The sequence below is a fragment of the Gymnoscopelus braueri genome (assembly GCF_963280865.1).
Source record: "Gymnoscopelus braueri genome assembly, chromosome: 6".
NCBI lineage: Eukaryota > Metazoa > Chordata > Actinopteri > Myctophiformes > Myctophidae > Gymnoscopelus > Gymnoscopelus braueri.
This window is the reverse complement of record NC_137607.1, coordinates 7,227,414-7,255,222: the sequence shown is the minus strand read 5'-3', so window position 1 is coordinate 7,255,222 and position 27,809 is coordinate 7,227,414. Positions and strand designations below refer to the sequence as shown.

General features: G+C 40.8%; 1 protein-coding gene across 1 annotated transcript in view; it reads left to right on the top strand.

Moving 5' to 3' along the window:
- The first annotated feature begins 1,432 nt into the window (after nucleotides 1-1,432).
- Nucleotides 1,433-27,809, top strand: part of prkaa2 (protein kinase, AMP-activated, alpha 2 catalytic subunit) — a 31,902-nt gene continuing 5,525 nt past the window's right edge. The window contains exons 1-7 of the mRNA XM_080431457.1: nucleotides 1,433-1,607; nucleotides 7,739-7,880; nucleotides 12,859-12,952; nucleotides 19,531-19,675; nucleotides 22,410-22,497; nucleotides 24,656-24,880; nucleotides 26,519-26,681. Of these exons, the coding sequence (XP_080287583.1) occupies nucleotides 1,508-1,607; nucleotides 7,739-7,880; nucleotides 12,859-12,952; nucleotides 19,531-19,675; nucleotides 22,410-22,497; nucleotides 24,656-24,880; nucleotides 26,519-26,681 (957 nt within the window). The 5' untranslated portion in view covers nucleotides 1,433-1,507. The remainder of the gene's footprint in view (nucleotides 1,608-7,738; nucleotides 7,881-12,858; nucleotides 12,953-19,530; nucleotides 19,676-22,409; nucleotides 22,498-24,655; nucleotides 24,881-26,518; nucleotides 26,682-27,809) is intronic.

The following is a 27,809-nucleotide window of genomic DNA, read 5'->3' as shown; positions in this document are numbered from 1 at the left end:
CTTTGTCCTGGTCCTTCAAAAGTGTACAAAAAGTTTTAAGTGAAAATTCCATTCCAGTGATCAATGGCAGGTGTTTTTCTCTCACATTTCTAAAGCCTTTTCAACTGCAATGAAAAAAGAAATCTTTGCCTGCGGGTGTCGCTGGTGAGGGATTTTGCCTGTCAATCATCGCCTCTGCTCCGCCCCCCCCCCAAAGGAAAGGATAGGGGAGGGGAGGGGCGAGGAGGAGAGTGGGCGGGATTAATCGACTGTGACCTCACTGTCGAAGGGCCAAGCTCAGATTACTTTTCAGCCTAATTATTCAGAAAACCCCAGACCACAGAAAATCCACTGAATGTTTTAAGTTCAGGTTTTTTGGGTGTAATTGAAGTCATAAAACCCCAAATAAAACATTGAAAATAAAAAAAGTGAAAATGAATGTCATGATACCTTTAACATGAATAATAATAATAATAATAATAATAATAATAATAATAATAATAATAATAACAATAACAATAACAATAACAATAACAATAACAATAATAATAATAATAATAATTTACACAATTACAGTGCATGTTGTCAACACACATTTTATACAGTATGTAGTGGGGGGGTCCCTGCTTATCTCCCTCTCTCAGCTAAGGGGTCCTCCTCCTTAGGGCCTGAAAAAACGTTGAAGACCCCTGCTGCCATGATACGGGATTCCATTCCACACGGGGGGATTCTGTCTGATCTGACGCGTCCGTCCGTCGGTGGCGGTGGGTGTGGATTGGGTGGGTTGGGTGCAGTGGTGTAAAGTAACTAAGTACATTTACTTAAGTACTGTACTTAAGTACAATTTTGAGGTATTTGTACTTTACTGGAGTATTTCCAATTTCCAGTACTTTTACTTCTACTCCACTACATCTCAGAGGCAAATATTGTACTTTTACTCCACTACAATTATTTGGAAACTTTAGTTACTAGTTACTTTGCAGATATAAAGTATTAAATTATAAAACATACATTAACCACCTCCTGTGGAAGTCCTGTTCTATACCTAGGCTATTTGAAAATAGCCGATCTACAAGCTCACAACGCGTCGCATCGCGACGCGTTGTGAGCTTGTAGATCTGCTATTTTGAAATATTTAGTACTTTTACTTTTGGTACTTTAAGTACATTTTGATGCCAATACTTTTGTACTTTTACTCAAGTACATTTTTAATTCTGGACTTTTACTTGTAACAGAGTATTTTTATATTGCAGTATTGGTACTTTTACTTAAGTAAAGAATTTGAGTACTTTTTCCACCACTGGTTGGGTGCTGAGTGAGTGTGGGAACGGCCCCGCCCCCCCGGTGCACCCCTCAGGCAGCCAGGCAGGGCAGGCAGCACCCAACAACACACACACACACACACACACACACACCCGCCCACCACACTGTGACCGAGGCTCAGGCTAGGGAGGAAGCCCCAACCTCAGATCATCATCAGAGACGATCAGAGAGCCGTCGGTACTATACAGCCACGCAGGGGTAGAAGATGGCAGAGCGGCAGCCGATCAAACACGAAGGCAGGGTGAAGATCGGACACTACGTCCTCGGAGACACGCTGGGAGTCGGAACGTTCGGGAAAGTAAAGAGTTGAGTCACGATCCCCTTCTTTTAAATAGAATGCCCAACGTTTGATCGTGGGTTTGATCGTGGGTTTGTTCGTGTGTGTGTGTGTGTGTGTGTGTGTGTGTGTGTGTGTGTGTGTGTGTGTGTGTGTGTGTGTGTGTGTGTGTGTGTGTGTGTGTGTGTGTGTGTGTGTGTGTGTGTGTGTGTGTGTTTACCGAGCGGTGGTTCGTGGTTGAAGTTACCGGTGGGGTCGATGTACGCAGTTTGCGTAGCTGTGGCTCTGGTCCACAGCGTTAAGAAGGAGTTCTCCTTTAACGCTATGTTACTCTTCAGCCGTTGTCCGCACGCCCGCGGTAGCGCAGGCTGCGCAGCCTCTCGTCTGTAGTAAAAAAATAAAACATACGCTTTCGCTACTCACCAAAGCAAAGACGGTTTTAAGATGTTGAAAGCCTACTTTACTTAGTGGGGACACTCTGAGCCCCCCACCTCACGTCTAAAATACACTTTTTGTCCAAAAAAGAAAAATATTTCACCGGAAGGAAACAATGTTTTAGTTAATCCACTGCGCCCCCTACAGGTCTGGTTAAAGGCATTTTTCTATTGACATTTTTTCCCCCCTTCCGGTGAAATATTTTCCTTTCTGGCCATAAAGTGTATTTTAGACGTGAGGTGGGGGGCTCCGAGTGTCCCCACTAAGGAAAGTAGGCTTTCAACATCTTTAAACCGTCTTTGTTTTGATGAGAAGCGAAAGTGTATTCTTTATTTTTTAGTAGAAACGAGAGGCTGCACAGCCTGCGCTTACCGTGTGTGTGCGGGCAACGGCTGAACAGTAACATAGCGTTAAGGAGAACTCCATCTAACGCTATGGACCAGAGCTATAGCGTAGCTGTACATCCGTGGCTATAATAGCGATAGTATGGCTTTGTGACGTAAAGGGAGTTGGAGAATACCACAGCCTTCAAAGGCAAATTCTTTCACCACCAAAGCCCCTCAGCAATGATATAGGTGTTTATTAGATCAATTAGACCCACTGGCGTTGTACTATTATCATTAGTATTATCTATTATTATTTATTCGCTTGCATTTGTTGAATTCACTGTCCAGTCCAGCCGCTAAAGGGCATTTTTTAAAAGCCTAAACCCCCACCGTCCACGTCCAGAAGCATAATGTTATCTTGAGTAAATTCTTGATAACGCTATAATAAATGCTATAGATATGTTATCTTATCACACAGTCTGGTGGTAAATATGCGTCTAATACACTACTAGACTCGAGGAGCAGGCATAATAATGAGGGAACCGTAAAGTTTGCGTGGTGTTGAATGGCACGCTGTGCTGCTCTCTATTCTAGCGTCTCACTTTACAGTCTCTCATTCTGTCTGCGTGACCTTGTGGAATTTGAACACCCCTCAGCCCACTGTGGGGGGGCTTTCTCGCGATTCTTCTTCTCGCTTGGCCGCCCGACCCCCCATTCTAAGGGTGGGTGCGCAGTAGCTGTAGTATACAACCCTCGTAGACGTATTTATGATTCTGACGTTTTCAATCTACGAGAGTTGTAGGGTTCACGCCCCATGGAGACCTGGACTTTCTGCACTATGCCCCGCAAAGTACTCCAAACGTGTACAAATTGAAAATAAAGGTGCTTACCTCAAAGCCCCAAATGTTAACTACTTCTACGTGGTAGTAGTTTAATGTAATAATCCATATCTTTCAACAAAGAAGTGTTTTAATGCCGTCTGTGGCCGATTCTGTCGGAAGTTCCTAATGGGCAGTAGTGACGGGAAGTGAGGGGGCGCATCCGGTGAAACCCGGAATTACACTAAATGTAAACAGGAAGTAAACGAGGGTGAAAAAATGTTGTTCGGCCACAGACGGCATTAAAACACTTCTTTGTTGAAATATATGGATTATTACATTAAACTACTACCCCGTAGAAGTAGTTAACATTTGGGGCTTTGAGGTAAGCACCTTTATTTTCAATTTGTACACGTTTGGAGTACTTTGCGGGGCATAGTGCAGAAAGTCCAGGTCTCCATGGGGCGTGAACCCTACAACTCTCGTAGATTGAAAACGTCAGAATCATAAATACGTCTACGAGGGTTGTATACTACAGCTAGGTGCGCAGCTTGATATGGCTCTGAGGATTCTACTGTAGCCTCTGCTGTACACAAACAACCGTTGGTTGGTTGTGTACAGTAGAGTACAGATTCTACTGTAGTTGGTTGTGTACAGTAGGCTACGGGTCATGGTTTGGGGGAGGGGGTCGGGGTCCCCAGATGACAGTGAAGTGACAATTTAAGGAATTTTAAGACCTTTTTAATACCTAAAAAAAATAAAAATACAAGACAATTTCTGCATTAAAAGTAATAAACTATACTATAAAAACTGCTCAAACATTGAAAAAATTGTCAAATATTATAAGAAAGAGGCATTTCTTTTTTAAATAAAAAAAGCTGACAACGCCTCCCGTTGCAAGACGTTGTGAGCTTGTAGATTTGCTATTTTCACGATATTTATCTGTGGAACCGAGTCAAACTAAATGTAATGCCTCATCTCCTACAATTCCAAGTGCTTGTCAGGGAGGGGGGTCCCCAGTTCAAATATGATTATTTTGGGGGGGTCACAGCCTGAAAAGGTTGAGAACCACTGCAGTAGGCTACAGTAGAATCCTCAGTATATAGGCTAAACATGTGTAGACTCATATAAGTCAGTCTCTATAAGTAACGCTTGACTAATCCTTTTGTAACTCTGTAGTGTACACATGTCACCACCAGGTCCATTTGTTTACATTTGGTCTTCAAATTAGAGTTAAATACCAGGGCTATTTGACAGCCACGTTATTGATGTCACTGAAATGTCGCAGGCAGACTGACAGTGTCAACCACTGTTGCCAGATTTTGCGAGAGAAATAAGCAACTAGGTCTATGAAAACAAGCTAAAAAGAAGCAACTTGGCCACATGAGCACTTTAAACCTATTTGCATCAGCTTTTTGAAAATAGCCGATCTACAAGCTTGCAGATTTTCAAAACAAAATGTGCAATATTTTAAAAATACAAATCTGGTTCACGGGTCCCTGGTGGCACACAATATTTTCAGTCCACGGACAAATACATATTAATTTAGGGGTCCTTGACAGGAAAATGTTTGAGAACCACTGGTTTAAACAACATTTAGGAAGCAAGAGCAAAATAAGCAACAACACTTTAGAAACAAGCGCCAAAAAACACAACCCGCAACTACCAGTATTTAGGGACCAGTCGAAATTTACATAAGGGGGGGCATGGAGGAAATGTATGTGCCCTGATCTAAAATGCCATGACCCTCCCTTTGACAAAAAAAAAAAATCAATGACCCTCCCCAAGTGATTAAAAAAAAAAGAGTAACCCTCCCCGCCTAGAAGTGTCACGATATAGCCTATCGTGGTATTAAAATGTGATGATAGGTATTGTCATGATGTCATACTGTATCGTAATATTAAAAAAAAAAAAAATTAATAAAAAAAAAAAAACTTTTTTTTTGCCAGTGAAAGTTAGGAGTTTTTACTGTATGATATGACATGTAAAGCTTATCATAATCATAGTAATTATTAATCATGTCCTCCATATTCAAGGTATTTTGGAGAGAAATGAAACAGACTCCAGTCAGTCACTTTCAGTTTAAAGCACTGCAGAGGGGAGGTGTTGTGTGTCAGCTGATGCTCGTTGACGCTCGTTAATGTGACATGCATCTGCACTCTCAAATAGGCCTACATCTAATCTAAGATTGTATTATACTGTATCTGGTATTATAGATTTTTTTTAGCTGTTGGAAATAACTAGGCTGCACTTGGTTGGTAAAGTCCAGATGACAAAAATATGAGGTTTGTGGAATTTATAGTTATGCAGTCTTATATTATATTATATTTGTTATGTTAGTGTCTATCTGTCCTCTGAAACAATGGGTTTATAGTTAGTGAGAACTTCACTTCTCCATTAAGCTTGCACAAATGTATTTATTTGTGTGTACAAAGCACTTTGTAATTGTTTCTAACTTGCTTTATAACGTTATTTATAAGATGATGGCCAATGTTGATGATACATGAGAAAAGAACATTAATAATATATCATATCGATATCATGCCCAACATCATGTATCGTATTGTGAAATTCTTGACACCCCTAACCCTCCCCATCAAATACAACATGACATTTAAAACTGATATGTCCAATGTTTTGCTTTCCACATTGATTAGAACATTGCTGTAGTGTAGTCAGTCTTGCTAAATGCACAGTGTATCTGTAGTAGTGGTAGCAGAATGGATAGTGTTCTCATCTTACATGTGGGAAACCCATTGAATCCTGGTCAGATTGAAGAAAGTTGAATATTTGGTAACCAGTAGTTTAAAACTTTTGTCACTCTGCCCTTTTAATTATCAACTACAGTGACTACAACTACACTGTTGCCTACATAAAACAAATTAGGCTATCAATTATGGCCTGATGCTTCTGGTTTTACTTGTGGAGCTAGGCATCTATCCACAACTGTCCATATAGATCCACATTAATCACATGCACAGAATTACTTCAAATGATTATGAATATCCAGTTATAGTAGGCCTATTTATAATGCATCTCTCCAATAACGCCTGTTGAAGTTTTGCTTAATTGTTCAACCACCATCGTTAAGACGCTGAATAGATTTGATTGGGTCGTTCACACTCGCTGTGCGTTGATGGCTTGTTAACGACCGTCATTGATTCTAAATAGACAAGGTGTTACTTGATTTGAATTCTTTGTATCCTTTGAAATGGAGAGGGGTCATTGACCACTGTTCTGCTGTACTAAAAAGGTATATAAAAAACGGACTATTTTATAAATACAAAATTGCATGACCCTCCCTTGGATTCAAAGTAAAATTAGCTGACCCTCCCTTGGACCAAAATTAGAAAGGCATGACCCTCCCCTATTTTCCTCCATGCCCCCCCTTATGTAAATTTCGACTGGTCCCTTACAAGCATCTTCACAGAAAAACAAGCCCAAAGTTGCTTATGATAAGCAGACATTGCAACACTGACTGACAGTGTCAACTCCTGTTCTGACTTCTGAGGAGGACTGAGCCACCAGCTGGCTTTTCCCAGATGAACCAGCCCCTCCGACAGTGAACCAAGGCTACATTAGGCCAAACTCCTCTCCCCTCAAAGACTAAAATAGTCTCTTTTTTTTAGGAGGCCAGCAACAGTTTGCACCAGGGGTCGGCTTTTTGACATGAAGTGCCATGTTTTTATTTCCTTGATAGTCAGTGTGCCATATCAACATTAAGTTTAATTATGACGCCACATCAGAATAAATAAAATAAATCCAACATAACAACCTTATTGTTTTTCCTTCTTCTTTAGAAATATTTTCTTTCACATCAGGATGTAATGATCAGCAATAACCCAGACTCCCTCCCCAGTCAGAGTTGGGAGTTTGAATGATTGTAGAATTATGTGCAATTTGCATACATATGTGAGGGGACTTAATTTAACTGACTACATTTTTTTTGAATATTTAATTGTAAAAGAAAAATCCTCTCTCTCACACTTATGCCAGTGTGCCAGTGATCACCCTGCCCCTGGTTTAATCCAGACCCCAAAAATCCTGCCTGATGCTTTAATACAGGGGTCTTCAACAGGGGGTCCGGGACCCCTAAGCGGGTTCTCAGAGTTACTACAGGGGGTCCGCCAAATCTTTGTGTGATATGATTTTTTTTTTTTTACATTAACCACTTGAACCCTAGCATCCCTTTTCTGAGGAGAACTTTAGCCAAAAATAGCAGATCTACAAGCTCACAACGCCTCGCGCTGCGAGGCGTTGTGAGCTTGTAGATCGGCTATTTTTGGCAAAGAGTTATAGGTATAGAGGGAAAAAAGAGCAGCAAAAGTTTATCTGAAACCCAATTTTATACAATATAGAGGGGGTCCCTGCTTCATCTCTCTCACACCTAGGGGGTCCTTTGAACGTTACGTTGAAGACCCCTGCTTTAATAGTTGTACTGTATATAGTTGGATATTGTAATAACCCTTATGACTCCCCCTTTAGAAAGCCCCCTCTCTCTCTCTGTACATGTACTATCCTTTTTTCCTATTTGAATACGTGTTTATGTCTGCTTCATGTTTGTATTCTCTTTCTGTCAGTTGGAGAGCATCAGCTGACGGGCCATAAAGTGGCAGTGAAGATCCTGAACAGACAGAAGATCCGCAGTCTGGATGTGGTGGGAAAGATCAAACGGGAGATCCAGAACCTGAAGCTGTTCAGACACCCGCACATCATCAAGCTGTGAGTCACACGTCAATGTCTCCTTTACTGAGAGAACACAGTGCATGGAGGGACACAGGATGGAGAGGGCGGGATGACATAAAACTAGAAAATGTGCTCCTCGGAGCACAAGTCTCCGCCAGCAGACCCGTGCTATTTTAATAGCACGGGTCGTCTTGGTAGAACGGGTCGTCTTGGTAGAATGCGCGTGGTTTTTGGTGTTCTGCAGGGGCGACTGAATATGTAGTGTCTGCATCTAAAAAATGTTCTTCTTGAAGCAATGTGTCATATGGGAGTCGTCGTAATTGACTGGTTTGTTCAAATGCTTGTCTGTCTTCTTCATCTTCATTGTCTTGAACAGTTTCAGCAGTTGATTGGTGTGTTTGATCTATGTCAGTTTTCTCTAGTGCTACATAATGTATTTGATCAAGGTGGCCAATTGTTACAGTATTAAGACTTCGGCCTTGTTGTGGGATCAATTCAACTCTATAGTCCTCTTCTGTGTTACTGTTGTAGATGAGTATGCTTTCTTAGCTTTGGCCTTCTGCGCCTTTTATTGACCAATGTTAGGTGTTCTCAGAGGGACACACACACGCACGGACGGGTGATTTGTACTGGAAGGTACTGTTCCAATCAAGACTGATTGATCCTGTCTTACCTCACTTCAAAAAACATAAATGGCTTTTTGAAGTGACACACCTATTTATAGGATTTTATTTCGTCATGCGTCCCTCTAGCCAATCAAAGGCATTGGTGTCAACATATTGACACGTGTCAGGTGGAGCTTGACCAATGTTAGCTTGGCTAGGAGGGAGGTGAACACACAGCGGGACAAAGCGAAAACATACTCTCCGCCTCCGGCGGAGACAACAATTGGTTTTATGAAACCAGGATGCCACAGTAGCTGGTAGGGCACCCACATCATATGTACTGTTTGCAGTGCATCCCAATGAGGAGCTATGAAATTACTTAATGTTGCTGTCGGGCAGAAACCAGTTGCCCGACACATTTTCCGCTTTTATTCTTCATAAATCAGTGCTATTGAACACCCTTTACGTCTGTGTGTTGATTAAAAAAAAACATTGAACAAATGAAAAGTATTAAAAAGCAACTCTGACAAAACCAGCTAACTCCATCGGATCCTCAAACTTTCTGCTAAACCAGCTAACTCCACCAAAGGGGGGTGGAGTTAGCTCAGCTGGTTTTGCTGACTGTTTTGAGCTTTTGAGTGACATAGAATGACGGAAAAGTACGGAATAAATTTATGAAAAAATGATAAAATACGGAGATAAGAGGTGTCAGCCCGACAGTATATGCAATGTGGCCCCTCTGGAGTGAGTGTGGAAATATAGTGCCCCCCCCCCCATCATCAAAGTTGCATCACCCCTGTTTTAGAGTTAGCTGGTTTCTGCCCGACAGCAGAGATAAACAATATGTCCATAATGAAAATAAAGTCATTTTATTTATAAAGCGCATACATTGCTGTACCAATGGTCGGCCTCTGCTTCACGTCTCCCATTCTCAATGAGTCACATACTGTACATGCATATTTGCTGGGGGGGGGGGGGGATCCATGCCTCAGCAGATCCAATCTTTGAATATATATTTTTTAAAGCAAACATTTTTAACTCTGTTACAACTTCTGGGGGTCCCTGGAACAACATATTTTGAGATTGGGGTCCACGGCCCAAAAAAAAAAAAAACTGTTAGGATTTAGAAGACATTTGTTGAATACCCAGAACCAAAGATTTGAGTTACAAACGTTCGCTTTAAAAATATATACATTCAAAGATTTGCACACATTTTCACGTTTTTCCCCAAAAATAGCAGATCTACAAGCTCATAGCGCGGCACTCGGTGCCGCGCTATGAGCTTGTATATCTGCTATTTTTGAATAGCCAAATAAATCTTAAAATGACACACAGATGCGTTCCCGGTCTAAATACATTAATTCAGTACGTGAATTGTCCTGAATGAACATCAATAATTCAATCGTAAAGTTTTAATAACATGAAAGGGAATTGCTAATGGCTGCGTTATAAAGGAACTCGAGGATGGCTTTACTGATTAATTCATAATCTACTAACATCACACAATCTGAATCACCACACTCAAGAATGAATTGAATATTATTAAAACGTTGCATTCCCCAGCAAAATGTGTTAGTATTCACCTGTTTCCTAGGCTGTGTGTTTTCCACTTCCTGTCGATTTCATTGGATATCATTGGTCATCTGACCAGTTTCATTGGATTTCATTGGATCAAATCGACAGGAAGTGGAAAACACACAGCCTCGGAAACAGGTGAATAGGATCACAATGATTTGAACCACGTTAACCTTTTATACTTTGGCTATTCAAAAATAGCAGATCTACAAGCTCATAGCGCGGCACCGAGTGCCACGCTATGAGCTTGTAGATCTGCTATTTTTGAAAAATTGTGAAAATGTGTGCAATTCTTTGAATATATATATATATTTTTTTTTTAAGCAAACATTTGTAACTCAAATCTTTGCTACTGGGGGGTCCCTGGAACAACATGTTTTGAGATGGGGGTCCGTGGCCAAATACATTATCATGTTGGGGGTCCTTGACATGGAAAAGTTTGAGAACCAATGCCCTACTTCATCATACAAAAGTGTCGCACAAAAGTAGTGAAAACAGCAGACGTACAAGCTCACAACGCGTCGCAACGCAACACACTGCGAGCTTGTAGATGGGCTAATTTCACTATTTTAAGATGATTTTAAAACAATAGTAAAAAAGGGACTGGTTTTGAACATACAGTACAAGGTTTCCTCCCGACAGCAACAATATAATACCTGAGCTCTTTAGAGTACAGAAGTCCTGACGTCACTCGTTCATCCCCTAGGTCGTAAAGTCATTTCTCTATGGAGAATAACATTGGGTCATCATAGAATCGTCTCATATAAGAATTGTGGTCCAAAAATAAACAAACTGTCTTGGCAATATTGTCAGGGAGGTGGCTCTGTATCGTTTATGATAGTCAGTCACTCATATTTGATACAGTCTGTTTCTAATTAAAAAATTTAACTAATTCGGCAAAAGTAACATTAGCGTTTTCTCGTCAGTTGATGCTTCATATCCATAAGAATCAAACCCAGAACACAGTTCTTATTTGACGCGATATTAAACACGTCTATGGGAATTCAGAATGGGAGGAGGGAACCGCGACCCAGGTAGGATGCGTGAATTACGTCAGACTTCGGTGCTCTATAAACCAGAGGTTTCAACTTGCATTGAGAGATACGGCCAAAGTCAGTTCAAAATGTGATCTCGGGGGTTGCCCAGCAAAGCTCACATGAATCATTTTGAATAAAGTGTGTGTGTGTGTGTGGTGCTGTGTGAGCCCAGGTCTTTTTCTATGCTGTGGTCAGTGTGTTTTCAGTGGCACGCTTCACTTGTCCCTCTGTTTGTTTACTACAGCTGCTCTGTACTGAGCATGCCTATAGGGGTCCTAGGGGGCAGGACACACACACACACACACACACACACACACACACACACACACACACACACACTTACACAGCCATACTGTACAAACAGGCCTGTACAGTCAGGTTAGTGGAAATGATCCCCAGCTAGTTAATAGAAACTAAAGTGATTCCTCCTTGAATAAATCTCTTTCTACTTCCTGTCTGTTGACTCTTGTCTCTTGTTCTCATCTTCTCTCTCTCTCTCTCTCGCTTGCTCGCTCGCTCGCTCGTTCGTTATTTTTAGGCTAGGGTTAGGCTTGGCCCACTTTGACGCTGTGAGCTATGGCAGACATGTGTTCACTCTGCCTGAGTGTCTTCTGTCAGAGCATGGGCCGGCAGGAAGGGAAACACTCACATGCACATGCATGTACACACACACACACACACACACACACACAGAACTGTGGGTAGTGGGGTAGTGGTTCAGTACTGTGTGTGTTTGCCTGGAAAACAACCTTTATGTTTCTCTCAAGTGTGCCCCATATAATCTCCTAGTATGGTGTGTTTGAGTGTGTTTTTACTGTAGTGTGTGTGTGTGTTTGTTTCTCTCTCTGCTCCAGTCTTGTGTGAATGCACACTTGGAGGTGATGAGTTGTGAAAAGTATGTAATGATATATTATGGAGTGATGATTCATCACATCTGAATGCCTCGCTTACCTGTCCATCTGTTAATGCAGTTTCTAAATACCCGTGCCTTTATTTATTCAGGGAATCCCATTGAGAGCAAGCTCTCTTTTTCAAGGACGCCCTGATAACATAATACATACATAATGAGAAACAATAACAAACATTTGAATCACATTACAATGTCACAGATGCAAATACGCATATAGTTACATGAAACAGGTGCAGTCACTATGTAGTGTGTCCTCAAGAAGCACCCTGAATGTCTCTATTGAGACCAGTATCGCACCACTTTCAGAGAGAGTCCTGAAGTTTGTTCCATTTGTGTGGAGCATAATACATGAAAGCAGTTTTTCCTTGTTCACTGCTCTTACGTGGACTGGTATATCTAATGTGTGTTTGTGAACGTGTTGAATGTCCAGTAACCTTTGGTTCCAAAAGCGAGGATAGGTATAAAAGAAGTTTACCACACAAGGCCTTATGAATAAATAAAATACAATGTTGCTCTCTACGAACTGCGAGAGATAGCCAACCCACTTTATCATATGAAATACAGTGATGGGTGAGATAATCATCGCCAGTAATTAAACGCAAAGCACTGTGGTAGACTGCTTCAAGAGGCTTCAGTGTGGAGAGTGAAGCATGCATATACAGTATATCCCCATAGTCAAATACAGACATTATTACAGATTGAACAATAGTCTTGCGACGACCAAATGTCCTGGCTGGTATATGAATAAGAAAAAAGAGATAAGATTATCCACACAATTCCATATTGTCGTCACAATACCGATATCAAGGTATTTGGTCAGAAATATTGTGATATTTGACTTTGTCCATTAATAGCCCAGTCCTAATCCAACTCTCTTTGTGTGTCAGATACCAGGTGATAAGCACGCCCACAGACTTCTTCATGGTGATGGAGTACGTGTCTGGAGGAGAGCTTTTTGACTACATCTGCAAACATGGCCGGGTAAGACATCAAATTGTGTATTTTTTATATCATAATAACACATTTAATTTATGTAGCACCATTCTTACCCACATATAGGGATGGGCAATATTATCGATATCACGATATATCGCGATATTTTATTTCGCGATACTGTATCGATATTCCAGTATCAATATCGCGATTAAAAAAAAAAAAAAAAAAAAGTTTTTTTTTTTTTTTTTTTTTTTTTTGCTTTTTCAGATACAGGCTTTATGAAAAACATTCAAAGAACCTATCACAGATCTGCAGCTACTCAATATGTAGTGTATATATAAACAATATGTAGTTGTGATATATGTATATATCGCAATATATCGCAATATATCACAATATATCGCAATATATCGCAATATATCGCAATATATCCCAATATCGTGATACGACCCAAGTATCGTGATGCGTATCGCAATATAATCGTATCGTGACCCAAGTATCGTGATACGTATCGTATCGTGAGATTGTTGCCAATACCCATCCCTACCCACATACACCCTATTCTGAGCATGTCATAACAGCCAAACATTTGGCAAAAATAGCTTGTAGATTGGCTATTTTCGGTGAAGAGATTTGGTGTAGAAGGAAAGAAAAAGGAAGGGAACCAAGTTTTGACCCCTGGTGGATTTCTTTGTGGTTAAACAAACTTTGCAAAGTGCTGTACAGAATATTATATAGATATACAGTATATTTGGGTCCGTTCAGCCCCTTGAAGGCATTCCCCTATATCACGTACCCTTGTGTGAACAAACGTGAGAAGGGAAGAGCCACTGTCATTCTACTAAACCAGTGGTTCTCAGCCAGTGGTCCGGGGACCACCAGTGGTCCTTGGGAGGGTACCAGGCGGTCCCCAGCTAAATTAGTTAACATAGTGTCACGATCATTTTAACCACTTAGCTTTGGCTATTCAAAAATAGCAGATCTACAAGCTCATAGCGCGGCACCGAGTGCCGCACTATGAGCTTGTAGATCTGCTATTTTAGAAAAATCTTGAAAATGTGTGCATATCTTGAATATATATATTTTTTAAAACAAACATTTTTAACAAAAATGTTTGCTTCTGGGGGTCCCTGGCACAAAACCTTTTCAGATGGGGGTCCGCGGCCAAAATATATATCAATTTAGGGGTCCTTGACATGAAAAAGGTTGAAAACCACTGTACTAAACTGAACATTACATTCCCGTTGTATGTTCTCCTCATTGAGAGAGACAGTGGGGAAGCTGATGGTATTTGGCATGGGCACAGGAATCAGTTCTGGCCCAGTGGAGGGTGAGGGAGGGGGGTAGGCATATGATTCTGGAAGCAGGTGTCTAGCTGCCCATAGACATATAAACGTACAGTAGATGCCTCATTGGCCGCTGTGGTTCATTGGAGCGATGCGTCATCGCGGCCACAATATTTTGAGTGTAAGTCGTGCCTCCTCGTAGTCCTAATGCACGGTATGTCTATTGAAGCAGGTCTCTCCACTATTAAAATCATCATAACTCGCTGAATCCTCGACCGATTTTCACACGGTTTATAAATGTCAGACGTAAGTTTATGTTACGATGTAAGATAGTTTGTTAATCCATTAAGACCAGGAACGCATCTGTGTCATTTTTAAGATTTCTTTGGCTATTAAAAAATAGCAGATCTACAAGCTCATAGCACGGCACCAAGTGCTGCGCTATGAGCTTGTAGATCTGCTATTTTTTAGAAAAATCGTGAAAGATTTGCTAATCTTTGAATATACAGTATATTTATACATTCGTAACTCAAATCTTTGCTTCTGGGGATTCTACAAATGTCTTCTAAATCCTAACAGTTTTCTGAAAAAAACATATGTTTCTATATCAATGGTTCTCAAACCTTTTCGTGTCAAGGACCTCCAAAATGATATGTATTTGACCACGGACACTCATCTGAAAACATTTTGTTCCAGGGACCCCCAGAAGCAAACATTTGAGTTATTTTTTAATAGCCAAAGTATACAATAATGGTTTAAGTGGTAACACAGATGCGTTCCCGGTTTTAATGGGCTAAATAAAAAATGTGGGGTTTCATACGAAATGGTTACAATGGTTATAAAACAGAAGCAAGTAGTAGCCTCAGGGAGGTACTTCTATGCAACTCAGACATACTGTATTTCTTGCAGTGGAGTTATGACAAGCTGCCCAGCATACTGTGGGGTTGGTGTTGACGTGCGTCCCCACTGCTCAATGAGGCGTCTTACCTATTTATGTCCGTGATCTCTAGCCCACTGACAAGCAGTGGTGGAAAAAGTACTCAAATGTTTTACTTAAGTAAAAGTATCAATACTGCAATGTAGAAGTATTCTGTTACTGTAAAAGTCCGGAATTACAGATTCACTTGAGTAAAAGTACAAAAGTATTGGTATCAAAATGTACCTAAAGTATCAAAAGTACTAAAATAGTACTAAAATGTTTGAAAATAGCAGATCTACGAGCTCACAACGCGTCGCATCGCGACGCGTTGTGAGCTTGTAGATCTGCTATTTTCAAATAGCCTAGGTATAAAATAGGGCTAAAGTGGTTAATGTATGCTTTATAATGTAATGTATTTATATCTGCAAAGTAACTAGTAACTCAAGTTTTCAAATAATTTGTAGTGAATTAAAAGTACAATATTTATTTCTGAGATGTAGTGGAGTAGATGTAAAAGTATAGACAATAGGAATTACTCCGGTAAAGTAAAAGTACCTAACATTTTTACTTAAGTACAATACTTGAGTAAATATACTTAGTTAACACCACTGCTGACAAGTATTAAGAAGCATTTGTTTGGCTCTGCAGGAGGCTAGCCGTCTATAAAAGGGTCAGTCTGAGTGTGTGTTTGTCCGGAGCCGATCTCACAGACTGCTGGACGGATAAGCGGCAACTTGATTTCCATAAGCCTAACTTAGTGCCTCCACTAATCTATGAATATTTAACCACTTAGACCATAATCTGTCGGCACCACTGCCCTAAACATGTAGTGTTGTTGTTGGTAGGAATAAACACTGATTAAGCACCCGGGAGGAAGAGGACTAAGAAAGGGGAGGAGACAAATCCTAGTTCCTGTTTCTACACAAAAAAGCAGGTGGTGCCCCCAGAGGCCAAAACAATGGGGTTTTTGCCTCTGTTACCGAATGAGTTCCCAGATTTTTCCCAAACTTTAGTTGACTGCAAAAGCACCAAAAGTAGCAGATCTGCAAGCTCGAAACGCCGCGCAGAGTGACGTGTTTTGAGCTTGTAGATCTGCAACTTTTGCTGTTAATTTTTGCTGTTTAATTTAAATCCTGAAAAGTAACATTTTTGGACATATGAGGTTTCCACCCAACTGTGACGTTAAGCGACTTTGGGCTGCGCTGCGTTTTTTTTGTGTGCTTGTTGCTAAAGTTTAGTTGCTTATTTTAGCTTGCTTCCCCTAATGTTGTTTAAAACAGTGGTTCTCAAACTCTTTCATGACAAGAACCCGCAAATTAATAGCTATGTATTTGGCCACAGTGAGCTTGTAGATCGGCTATTTTCAAAGAGCCTGTGAATATATATGGTAAAACCGGTTTTGATGCTAATATTAAGTCATTTTGCCGGGGACCCCCTGTGTGTGTGTGTGTGTGTGTGTGACGGAGGGTCCTAGTCGCTTCTTTTGGGCTTGTTTGTGTAGACAAAATCTGGCAACACTGATGTGGATCTTGTGTCTTAACCCTTTAAGACCTGAGGCGAGTCTTTAAAAAAAAATCTAAATCCTAACAGTTTTTTGAAAAAAGAATCTAAACATTTTTTTTCAATATTTTTCAAAAATAGCAGATCTACAAGCTCGTAGCGCGGCACTCGGTGCCGCGCTATGAGCTTGTATATCTGCTATTTTTGAATAGCCAAAGAAATCGAAAGTGACAGAGATGCGTCCCAGGTCTTAATGGGTTAATATGACGTCCGGGACAATAATTCCCAAATCCACTTTGAGCACCGAGTGGTCTCGCAGAGCTTTAGTTGAGCACACAACAAAAATGTGTTGTGTTGTTTCAATCCCTTGGATCTAAACGCTAAAAAGTTCTCAAAAAGAAAGAAAGTTGTCAGAACTCAAGCCAACTTGAATAATTCTGGAAGATTCTGGAACGGGGCGCCTGGTACAGTCTGTTCTCTCACACCATCAACAAATCACTGTAAGATGCTAAATCTGAGCTATAAAGTTTCAGACCCTCTTCTGTCCTAGACACTGAAAAAGCTGCTATTGGCAGCTTGTTGTGGTTGACAAACATCCAATTAAAACGATTATGTAAGGGGTAATCAGCGCCTGTGGTTATTATTCCTTTATTTGTTTCTAAAACCGCATGGCTCAGAGTTGATTATCTTGTATACCATGGCCACTTACCAGCAATTAAATTGTAAGTAGTGTTTGTTCACATTTTGAGTAGAAAGTTTGTGTTGGCACCGTCTCCATCAACCTTGGAATAAATGTTCGTGCTCTACTCCAGCAATCCGGCGAAGCCATAATAACGACCCAGAAATGAGCACCAGCTGAGTCACTCTGACAATAGTCATATCTTTTACCTCAACAAAAACACAGTGTTTTTTTTTGTTCTCCCAAAATGTTGAAAGTTATATTCAAATTATGGCCATTCAATCCGGAAACGCATCCGTGTCATTTTAGATTTTATCCCTAACCATTACTTTTATACTTTGGCTATTGAAAAATAGCAGATCGACAAGCTCATAGCGCGGCACCGAGTGCTGTGCCATTTTAAAGGGTCTACACCATGAATTTCATTTTTTTTTTTTTTTTTTGTATTTTTTTTTAACATTCAGTCATTCATTCTCATTTCAGAGATTTTCAGAATGGGCGTGTCTGAACAGGCCATTTCAGAATGGCAATGCAAGTGACATCACTTGCATTGCCATTGCATTGATGCTGGCCAGACAGAATTGCTCAGTAGCCCCCCCCCTGCCCAAGAGGACGTTTTGGTATTGCAGCTGAAAGTGCTGTATAAGCCAGAGACAATTGACTTGGGATGAGTATATCTGAGTGATGATTTAGGCTCAAACCTTTTGAAAAAGGTTTGAGGGACATACACCATATGATATTAAATATAAAATATTTTTTTTAAATTCATGGTGTAGATCCTTTAAAGCAAACCTTTGTAACTCAAATATTTGCTTCTGGAACGAAATATTTTCAGATGGGGGGTTCGGCGGCCAAATACATGTCATTTTGGGGGTCCTTGACGTGAAAAAGTGTAAGCGCCACTGATATAGCAACATGCAATTCAGAAACCAGACATTTGTAGATGTGTTCCTGGATTGAATGGGTTATGTATAGTTTGCAGGTAATGTTGGCTTAAAACCCATTGAGACCTGAAGCCGATTCTACATGTCTCCTAAATCTCAACAGTATTCTGGAAAAAGTATGTTTCTATATCAGTGGTGCTCAATCTTTTTCATGTCAAGGACCCCCAAAATTATATGTATTTGGCCGCGGGACCCCCATCAAAATATTTTGTTCCAGGAACCCCCCCAGAAGCAAAGATTTGAGTTAAAAATGTTCGCTTTAAAAATATATATATTGAAAGATTTGCACACATTTTCACGAATTTTCAAAAATAGCAGATCTACAAGCTCGTAGCGCGGCACTCGGTGCCGCGCTATGAGCTTGTATATCTGCTATTTTTGAATAGCCAAAAGTGTAAAATATTGCTTTTTAGCTCAAATCTAAAAATGACACAGTTCCAGGTCTTAATGTGATATGTTTGAAAGCCTGTTTGACATTACCAAACCTGCATATGGACGATGTCACTGGTTGGCAGGTTTCTGAACTGTCCACAGCACACCAAAGAGTGAGCAGACAGAAAATGGTGCCATCTTATGAAATAATGAGCATTAGTGAGGACTAATTATATGAAGATGAGTTTGAAAATGGTTGAAGTGCCGCTTTTTAAGCATTTCATCTCATGTCGGGTGGAAACCTCATACGTCCAAAAACTGTTACTTTTCAGGATTTTACTTCAAAAGTAGCAGATCTACAAGCTCAAAGCTTCGAGCTTGCAGATCTGCTACTTTTGATGCTTTTGTGTGACGCTGTTATATGATCAAGTAGGACGTTAAAGGAGGAGTTCACCCAAAAAATTACTTATTTTCTATCAATTACACACCCCATGAAGCCTTGATTTCATGGATTTATTTTTGTTTTTGTGGCTTTCCTAAGACAATAATTTGATGACCGTGTGTATTTCCGGTAGGAGACACAAATAATCTACTTTGTGTCTCCTACCGGATACATTAGCCGGTAGGAGACGGGAATCAAATTATTAGCTTAGGAATGCGCCAAAAACAAAAAATAATCCATGGATTCAAGGCTTCATAGGGTGTGCAATTGATAGAAAATAAGTCATTTTTTGGGTGAACTCCTCCTTTAATTTACTAAAAAACACAAAAAGTTAGAATATGGAGATAGGAGGTTTCTGCCCGACAGCAACGATATTCATTTATAATGGTGATGAGACCTGCAGCTATGGATGTCTGATCTGGTATTGAGTCAGTCTGTATAATTATATGATGTATACATGTCTCTCCACTGTCTCCTCCAGGTGGAGGACACGGAGGCTCGCCGTCTGTTCCAGCAGATCATCTCGGGGGTGGACTACTGCCACAGACACATGGTGGTCCACCGGGACCTCAAGCCTGAGAACGTGCTGCTGGACGCCAGCAAGAACGCCAAGATCGCTGACTTTGGTATAGAGTCCACACAGAGAGCTCCTCCTCTCCTCTCCTCTTCTCTCCTCTCCTCTTTTCTCCTCTCCTCTCCTCTCCTCTCCTCTCCTCTCCTCTCCTCTCCTCTCCTCTCCTCTCCTCTCCTCTCCTCTCCTCTCCTCTCCTCAAACCTTTTCATGTCAAGGACAGCAATTGGCCTACGGACCCCCATCTCAAAACATTTTGTTCCAGGACCCCCCCAGAAGCAAAGATTTGAGTTACAAATGTTCGCTTTAAAAATGTATATATTGAAAGATTTGCACACATTTTCACGATTTTTCTAAAATAGCAGATCTACAAGCTCGTAGCGCGGCACTCGGTGCCGCGCTATGAGCTTGTATATCTGCTATTTTTGAATAGCCAAAGTGTAAAATAATGCTTTTTTTTTAGCTCAAATCAAGAAGTGACACAGATGCGTTCCAGGTCTTAAACGCTTAAACAACACTTTGTTGTTCTGTAGCTTTGTAGCAGCTACTAACATCGGGTGTCGCTTTGTATCTCCATGTCTCTGTAGCTCTGTATCTGCCAGTAATCTCTCAAGACAGATTCTGCTAACAGCTGACTATGTCAGCACCACTGCCCTAAAACATGTAGTGTTGTTGTTAGTAGCCATAAACAACACAGAAGAAGGAGGAAGTGGACTAAGAAAGGGGAGGAGCCCAAAACAAGTTCCTGTTTCTACACAAAAAAAAGGACGTGGTGCCCCCAGAGGCAAAAAAAACAAAGCAATCTTTTTTTTTTTTTCACTGAATGGGTTCCCAGATTGCTCTGGCAGATACAATGATACACGGCATATTTGTAGCTTTGCAGCGGAAGTTGAAACCAGCTCAACTTTTTATGTCGCTTTGTAGCTGTTGCAGCAGCTACAAACATCCAGACATCGACTTTCATGTTGCTGGCTTCCGTTGAAAAAAGAACGGTAGCCTAGTAGTAGCTTCGTAGCAGACGGTGTGTGTGTGTGTGTGTGTGTGTGTGTGTGAACGCAGCATGAGAGAGAGTTTACAAGCCTGCGTAGGCCCCCACACACTGATACCTTTATCCCTGCTTGACGAGCCAAGCCTGTAAGCTCCGAGCACACGGCCCGATCTAATTGGATGAACCTGCCTCCGCCTGCCACCGAAAGGCTAAACGCCAGACCCGCTATGTCCATCCAACAGCACTGACCCTTACCCCTTTATCTCCTGTAACTCCTCGTTCCCCTTCCCCTCCCTCTGCTGTCTCTCTCACGCTGTGTACCGGCGGCCTTAGCTCTTTAGTCATAACATTTCTCCCCGCTGTGCCCCTCCTCCTCCTCCTCCTCCTCCTCCTCCTCCTCCTCTCCCTGATGATCAGATGACACTGAGGGGCCTCAAGGCTTTCCTGCCAGATTGGATATCGGTTGCTGTGGGCAGGGTGGAAAGACCTCGTATGTCCCCCCATAAAAAAAGCTTTGTACTTTTCAGGAAATGGAAAACGTGTTGTGTTTTCCAATGGATCCAATGTAGTGGTCGTGATAACCGACAGATAGGTATTGTCGCTGTGCGGGGTGGGAAAACCTTGTATGTCCCCCCCAAAAAAGCGTAACTTTTCAGGAAATGGGGGAAAAAGAAGAACCTGTGTTCCAAATGGATCTAATGTAGTTACTATTTAGTCACAAGCTCCCGTTATTACTTTTCATTGGTTCAATATTTATGAAAACCCACTGACACACTTAACCCACTTTCACTTATTTATTTTCTTTCAAAAATAGCAGATCTACAAGCTCACAAGGCGTCGCGAGCTTGTAGATCGGCCATTTTTTGCTACGTTTGTGTGACGCTGCACGTATGACGAAGTAGTAGGGCGTTAATTTACGAAGAAACACATAAAGTTGAATGGAGATACGAGGTTTCTGCCCGACAGCGACAATATGAGACCTGCCTGTTGCTAGGAGACCTTTACCCGCCCAATGCACCCCCCCCCCTCCCCCCCTCCCTCGTTACTGAGTGCAAGAGCCCTGGTAGATGTAAAAAAAAAAAATCTTCAGTTTCTTACACAAATCACGTCCCCTATAAAAAAATGTGACAGAACCCATGACACTGTCCAAACAGAACCAGCTGTTATTCAGCTGGCAGATTAACATGCAGGAAGCTGGACGGGACAGGTCTGCTATTTTGTAACTCACATTTTCCATGTGATGCAATTAGGTTAATTAGGTTCCATGTGATTCAATCCGGGAACGCATCTGTGTAACCACTTTGTCCATATTTTACACTTTGGATATTCAAAAATAACAGATATACAAGCTCAAGCTTGTATATCTGTTATTCTTTTTTTAATCTTGAACATTTGTGCAAATATTTGAATATATTTATATTTTTAAAGGGAACATTTGTAACCCAAATCTTTGCTTCTGCGGGTTCCCTGGAACAAAATATTTTGAGATGGGGGTCGGCGGCCAAATACATATTATTTTGGGGGTCCTTGACATGAAAAGGTTTGAGAACCACTGTGCTAGATCATATATCACTTTGTATCTTTTGTAGCTGCCTGTGTGAATGCAGCATACACCCTATACTATACTTTCAGTCTGTTGTCACTGTACCTTACTTTTGTGGAAAAGAATGCTTGTAATGACAATATAACACCATGTACTGTAGCAAATGTCTTGAGGATAAACCCAGATCTCAGAGGTGGGATGGATGTAGGTGTGCGTTTGTTTACGTGGGCCTCCTGTCTTGTGATTGGCTGCCTACAGGGCTGTCAAATATGATGTCAGATGGGGAGTTTCTAAGGACGAGTTGTGGATCGCCCAACTATGCTGCACCAGAGGTCATCTCGGGAAGGTGTGTGTGTGTGTGTGTGTGTGTACTAGGGGTGGGACGATATGGGTACCTCACGATACGATATATATCACGATATTAGGCCCACGATAACAATATATATCACGATATTCGACGATGTTCGATATATTGCGATATCACGATATTCGATATATATTGCAAGAAATTTCACCAACGATATATCACGATATCTGAAAATATCGATATATTGCGATATCACGATATATTGCATGAAAATTCACCAACGATATATCACGATAGTCCTTGTATTCAATTCATAAACACATAAAATAGCACCAAACAGTTCAAAATCATCATTACACAAATACAGAGTAGGAAAAACAACGTATCACAAACTAAAAAAAAAGTTTCGGAAGTATATCGATTATTTATCGCGGGAGAAAGTATCGCGATATATCGATATATCGTCCCACCCCTAGTGTGTACAGTAGTATGTATTATGTCATTATGAATGTACAGTAGTCTATTAACTCATTGACTGCCAGAGTCAAACATCATCTACTGTATAGCTGCCCTTGCCTGAGTGTTTTTACTAACCGTTGAAAAAAATCGCTTTAAAAGACGTAGCCGAGTCTCGTAGAACTGGAGAAAAAGAGTTGTGCCCCGGCGATAATCCAATCCGTGGTTGTGGGCAGTTGAACGTGGGTTGTTTTTGCCAAAAAGCAGCAGAAAGCAGAGAAAATTTAATGTTTCTAAATCCTTTAACATTAGATCGGACGGGGCTGGGTTTGTTGTGATCACATTATTTCTGGGTCTACTGCTCTTCTGAAGTCATAGGATCACTCATAGGTTGGCGAACAGCGCCCTCTAGCGTAAACCTAGAAGGTCGAAACGTTGCATAAATAAAAAGTGAGTTTTTTTTTGGAGCTTGAGAACAGTGTGCAGACTTTCTTCTTCTTATCCTTAAAATACAATTTAAAATTATTTCAAAACTGTGTTATTGTTGGGAAAGTAACGTAACCGGTGTGTGCCACGCAGTGGTGGAAAAAGTACTCAGATTCTTTACTTAAGTAAAAGTACCAATACTGCAATATAAAAATACTCTGTAACAAGTAAAAGTCCAGAATTCTAAATTTACTTGAGTAAAAGTACAAAAGTATTGGCATCAAAATGTACTTAAAGTTGTACAATGCAGAATCACAAATAACGATTTTTAGCAACCTCTGCTGGTCACTACCGTCACTGCATACAATTTCCCTAGTCCTCGATTACCCAGAATTCCATTCGTTTTCACCGGAAGCCGGAAGCGTTTCAAAAAGCGATCTTTTAATTGTTTTATACTATCTACGGATCGTTTCTCTTAGCCAGTGGAGCATTAGTTACCATGAGCTGTGCTTTCTTTTTCTGTTCTTTTTCGATCTTCCAATCCTACATTATCTTAAAATCAGCGTGAGGTTCCTTTTTGTTCCTTTTTGTTAATAGCGCGGTAGTTCCTGGCCAAACAGGAAACCGTTGCGGTAGTTCCTGAGGACGTCGGCCACGACGTCATGACGTTGGCCAGGAACGTCATTTTCCCGGGAAAGTCGCCCCCGTACACGTTCAATAGAAAATATATAAATAAAAGGCTTCCGGGGGTGAAATTCACGGAGTGGGTGTTGTGAAACTTTTGCCACTCGCAAAAGATATACAATTTAACTTTAGTTTTGTTGAAAACGTTACCTAGTATTACTTTAAAGTACCAAAAGTAAAAGTACTAAAATATTTGAAAATAGCAGATCTACAAGCTCACAACGCGTCGCGATGCGACACGTTGTGAGCTTGTAGATCTGCTATTTTCAAATAGCCTATGTATAAAATAGGGCTAAAGTGGTTAATGTGTGTTTCATAATATCATAATTTATATCTGAAAAGTAACTAGTAACTAAAGTTCTCAAATAATTGTAGTGGAGTAAAAGTACAATATTTGCCTCTGAGATGTAGTGGAGTAGAAGTAAAAGTATTGGAAATTGTAAATACTCAAGTAAAGTACAAATACCTAAAGATTTTACTTAAGTACAGTACTTAAGTAAATGTACTTTGTTACTTTCCACCACTGCCGCGGCGCGACAACCCTGGTCCATACATACCGTGGTATTGTTTCATACATTGTGTGTCACCTGTGTGTTTTTGTGTTGTGGCCCTTTGCTGCCGTGCTTGCCAGGCTGTATGCAGGTCCAGAGGTGGACATCTGGAGCTGCGGGGTGATCCTCTACGCCCTGCTGTGCGGCACGCTGCCTTTCGACGACGAGCACGTCCCCACGCTGTTCAAGAAGATCAGGGGAGGGGTGTTCTACATCCCCGAGTACCTCACCCGCTCCGTGGCCTCGCTGCTGATGCTCATGATGCAGGTGGACCCTCTGAAGAGGGCCACCATCAAAGATATCAGGTACTGACTCGCCTTCACTGGACACCCCAGTGGAGTGGTCTTCAACCACATGAACCCCGGCAGCGGTTCCGGTAGGAGACACAAAACGTCTCCTTTGTGTCTCCTACCGGAACCGCTGGCCTCCGGCCCGCTGGTCATCAAATTACTGGCTTAGGAATGTGACAAAAACAAATAAATATCCATGAATTCAAGTCTAAGGTGCACTTTATGGGCCATTCACACTGAGCACTATAACTATAAAAATACTGTTTTAAAAATCGTTCTAAGTCAAGTGGATGGCAGAGTTCACACCGACTATATACAAAAAATTGTAAACGATATAGTTATAGTTATCGTTATAGTGCTTAGTGTGAACGGCCCTATTCATGGAGCCAATATTTGGCAAAATTAGCCATTCTAGATTGGCTAAGGATAGACCCTTAGCGGACCCCAGTCAATGACGTCTAGTTTTTAAGTGGTTAATGTGCGTCTGTGGCACTTATTGCAAAGAATCTGTGCCATTTATTAATCTTTTATAGAAATCTAAGTTGTCATTATGCATATTTGCACATAACCTGTGCATTTGTATCATCTACAAACACATTTTTCTATACAAAGCTGTTCTCAGCAAATCACTGCACTAATATTTTTCTTATCTATCTTTAACATTTCTACAGAAAAGAAACCTAAGATGACAAGGTTTTTACACAGTGATGAACACCTCTAGAACCATTATGTTGTCCTGAAATTAATTCAATTATTCTTCTAACTTGTTATGAAGATAAATGACACATTTTAATGAAGGATGAAAGTATGTAAAAAATAAAGATGCTTTGTTTTATTCGTAATGATTTTTGAGTGATGACTAAAATAGAGGAAATTAATCAACACCTGCTGGCAATCTGTTGTTTTCCCTGCTCTGCTGTCAACACGGTTGCCAAACCACTTAATGAAGAAGAACAGACTGTGGGGCCTGTATAATCACTCATTATAGACCAATGTCCAATTCTGCTGCAATGCTATTTAGTAGCTTACAATAATGGAAACATAATCATTTATTTATGGCGAGAGTATTTTTCACATACAAGGGATTTGACTTGGTGAGTTTGGTGCTTTGTACTTGATCGTACTACAGCGTCACACATAAGCATCAAAAGTAGCAGATCCGCAGCGTTTCTAGCTTGTAGATCTGCTACTTTTGCTATTGTTGAATTTGGATCCTGAAAAGTCTTGGACATGTAAGGTTTCCATCCGACAGAGACTGTATGCGATGGCCTATTTGATATCGGGGCGTAAAGCTGAGGGTGTGTTTTTTGCTTATGAACACTACAGCGTCACACAAAAGCATCAAAAGCAGAAGATCCACTTTGAGCTTGTAGATCTATCTATCTTTTTTAATCCTGAAAAGTAACAATTTTGGACATAATGAGGTTTCCACCCGACAGCAGATCTACAAGCTCAAAACGCGCCGCGTTTTGAGCTTGTAGATCTGCTACTTTTGATACTTCTGTGTGACGCTGTTGCATGATCAAGTATGGCATTAATTTACGAAAAAAACCTGAATATGGAGATAATTACGTAAGAGGTTTCTGCCCGACAACACAGCAACGATATACGATATTCTAACATGGCTGACTGTCCTGTGGTGTTCTCTGTCAGGGAGCACGAGTGGTTCAAGCAGGACCTGCCCGGCTACCTGTTCCCTGAGGACCCGTCTTATGACGCCACGGTCCTGGACGAGGAGGCCGTCAGGGAGGTGTGTGAGAAGTTTGAATGCACCGAGTCTGAGGTCATGACCAGCCTGTACAGCGGAGACCCACAGGTAGGCTCACCTCACCGCCCACATGTAGGATTGTTTGTTTGGCAGTGGTGGGTGGACAAAGTATATACTCAATTAAATGCTCAAGAATTCAAAAGTACATTCTCACAAAGTACATTCTCACAAAGTACATTCTCACAAAGTACATTCTCACAAATTCTCACAAATTCTCACAAATTCTCACAAATTCTCACAAATTCTCACAAATTCTCACAAATTCTCACAAATTCTCACAAATAGTGAAAACAGCAGATCTACAAGCTTACAACACGTCACGCTGCCACACATTGTGAGCTTGTAGTCCGGCTATTTTCACTAATTTGAAATAGGGCTTAAGTGGTTAATTCATATTATATTTTTGTACATTTTGGTCCGAAGAATCCCCTCCTAGAAATGTAGTGGAGTGAAAGTGAAAATCCTCAGCTTGCAAAAAACTAAAACAAATACTCCAAAAATGTACTTAAAGGGAAACTAGGTAATTGTTAGCCTATTTTTTTTTATATATTTGTATATAAATGTTTTAGCCCTCATTTCCCTCTATCGGCAAGTGGAAGGCAACATGGAGATGTGCATAGTTGAAATGTTTGACGTAATTGGCTTGGTTTGGTGTTTTGGCACACCCTCAGGTGGACACATTTGCAGACAGAGTGGCAAACGGACAGCCGCATTACAATATAGTTTGACACTTAAAGAGAGGTGTGACTTTTGTGATGGGTGTAGGGGCAGGTTCGAAACGAATAACAATATTGCAATTCCAATGCAAAAACTTTAGGGCGGTCCTTCATATTGGGATGGTGTGAGGGTTGGTTTTCAAAGTTGGTTTTCAAACCCCAGTCATGAATGTACTAGAAATGTGCTTGAATTTGACCTTTAAAAAAAAAACTTAGCACCTGTGATACCTGGAACGCTTCTGTGTCACTTTAGATGCCTTTGGCTATTCAAAAATAGCAGATATACAAGCTCATAGCGCGGCACCGAGTGCCGCGCTACGAGCTTGTAGATCTGCTATTTTTGAAAAAATCGTGAAATTCTTTTTTTTATATTTTCTTCAAAAAACTCTTAGGATTTAGATTTTTTTAAAGAGCTGGTGCCATATTTTTGTACTTTTTCTGTTTTTCATGTGTCTATGAG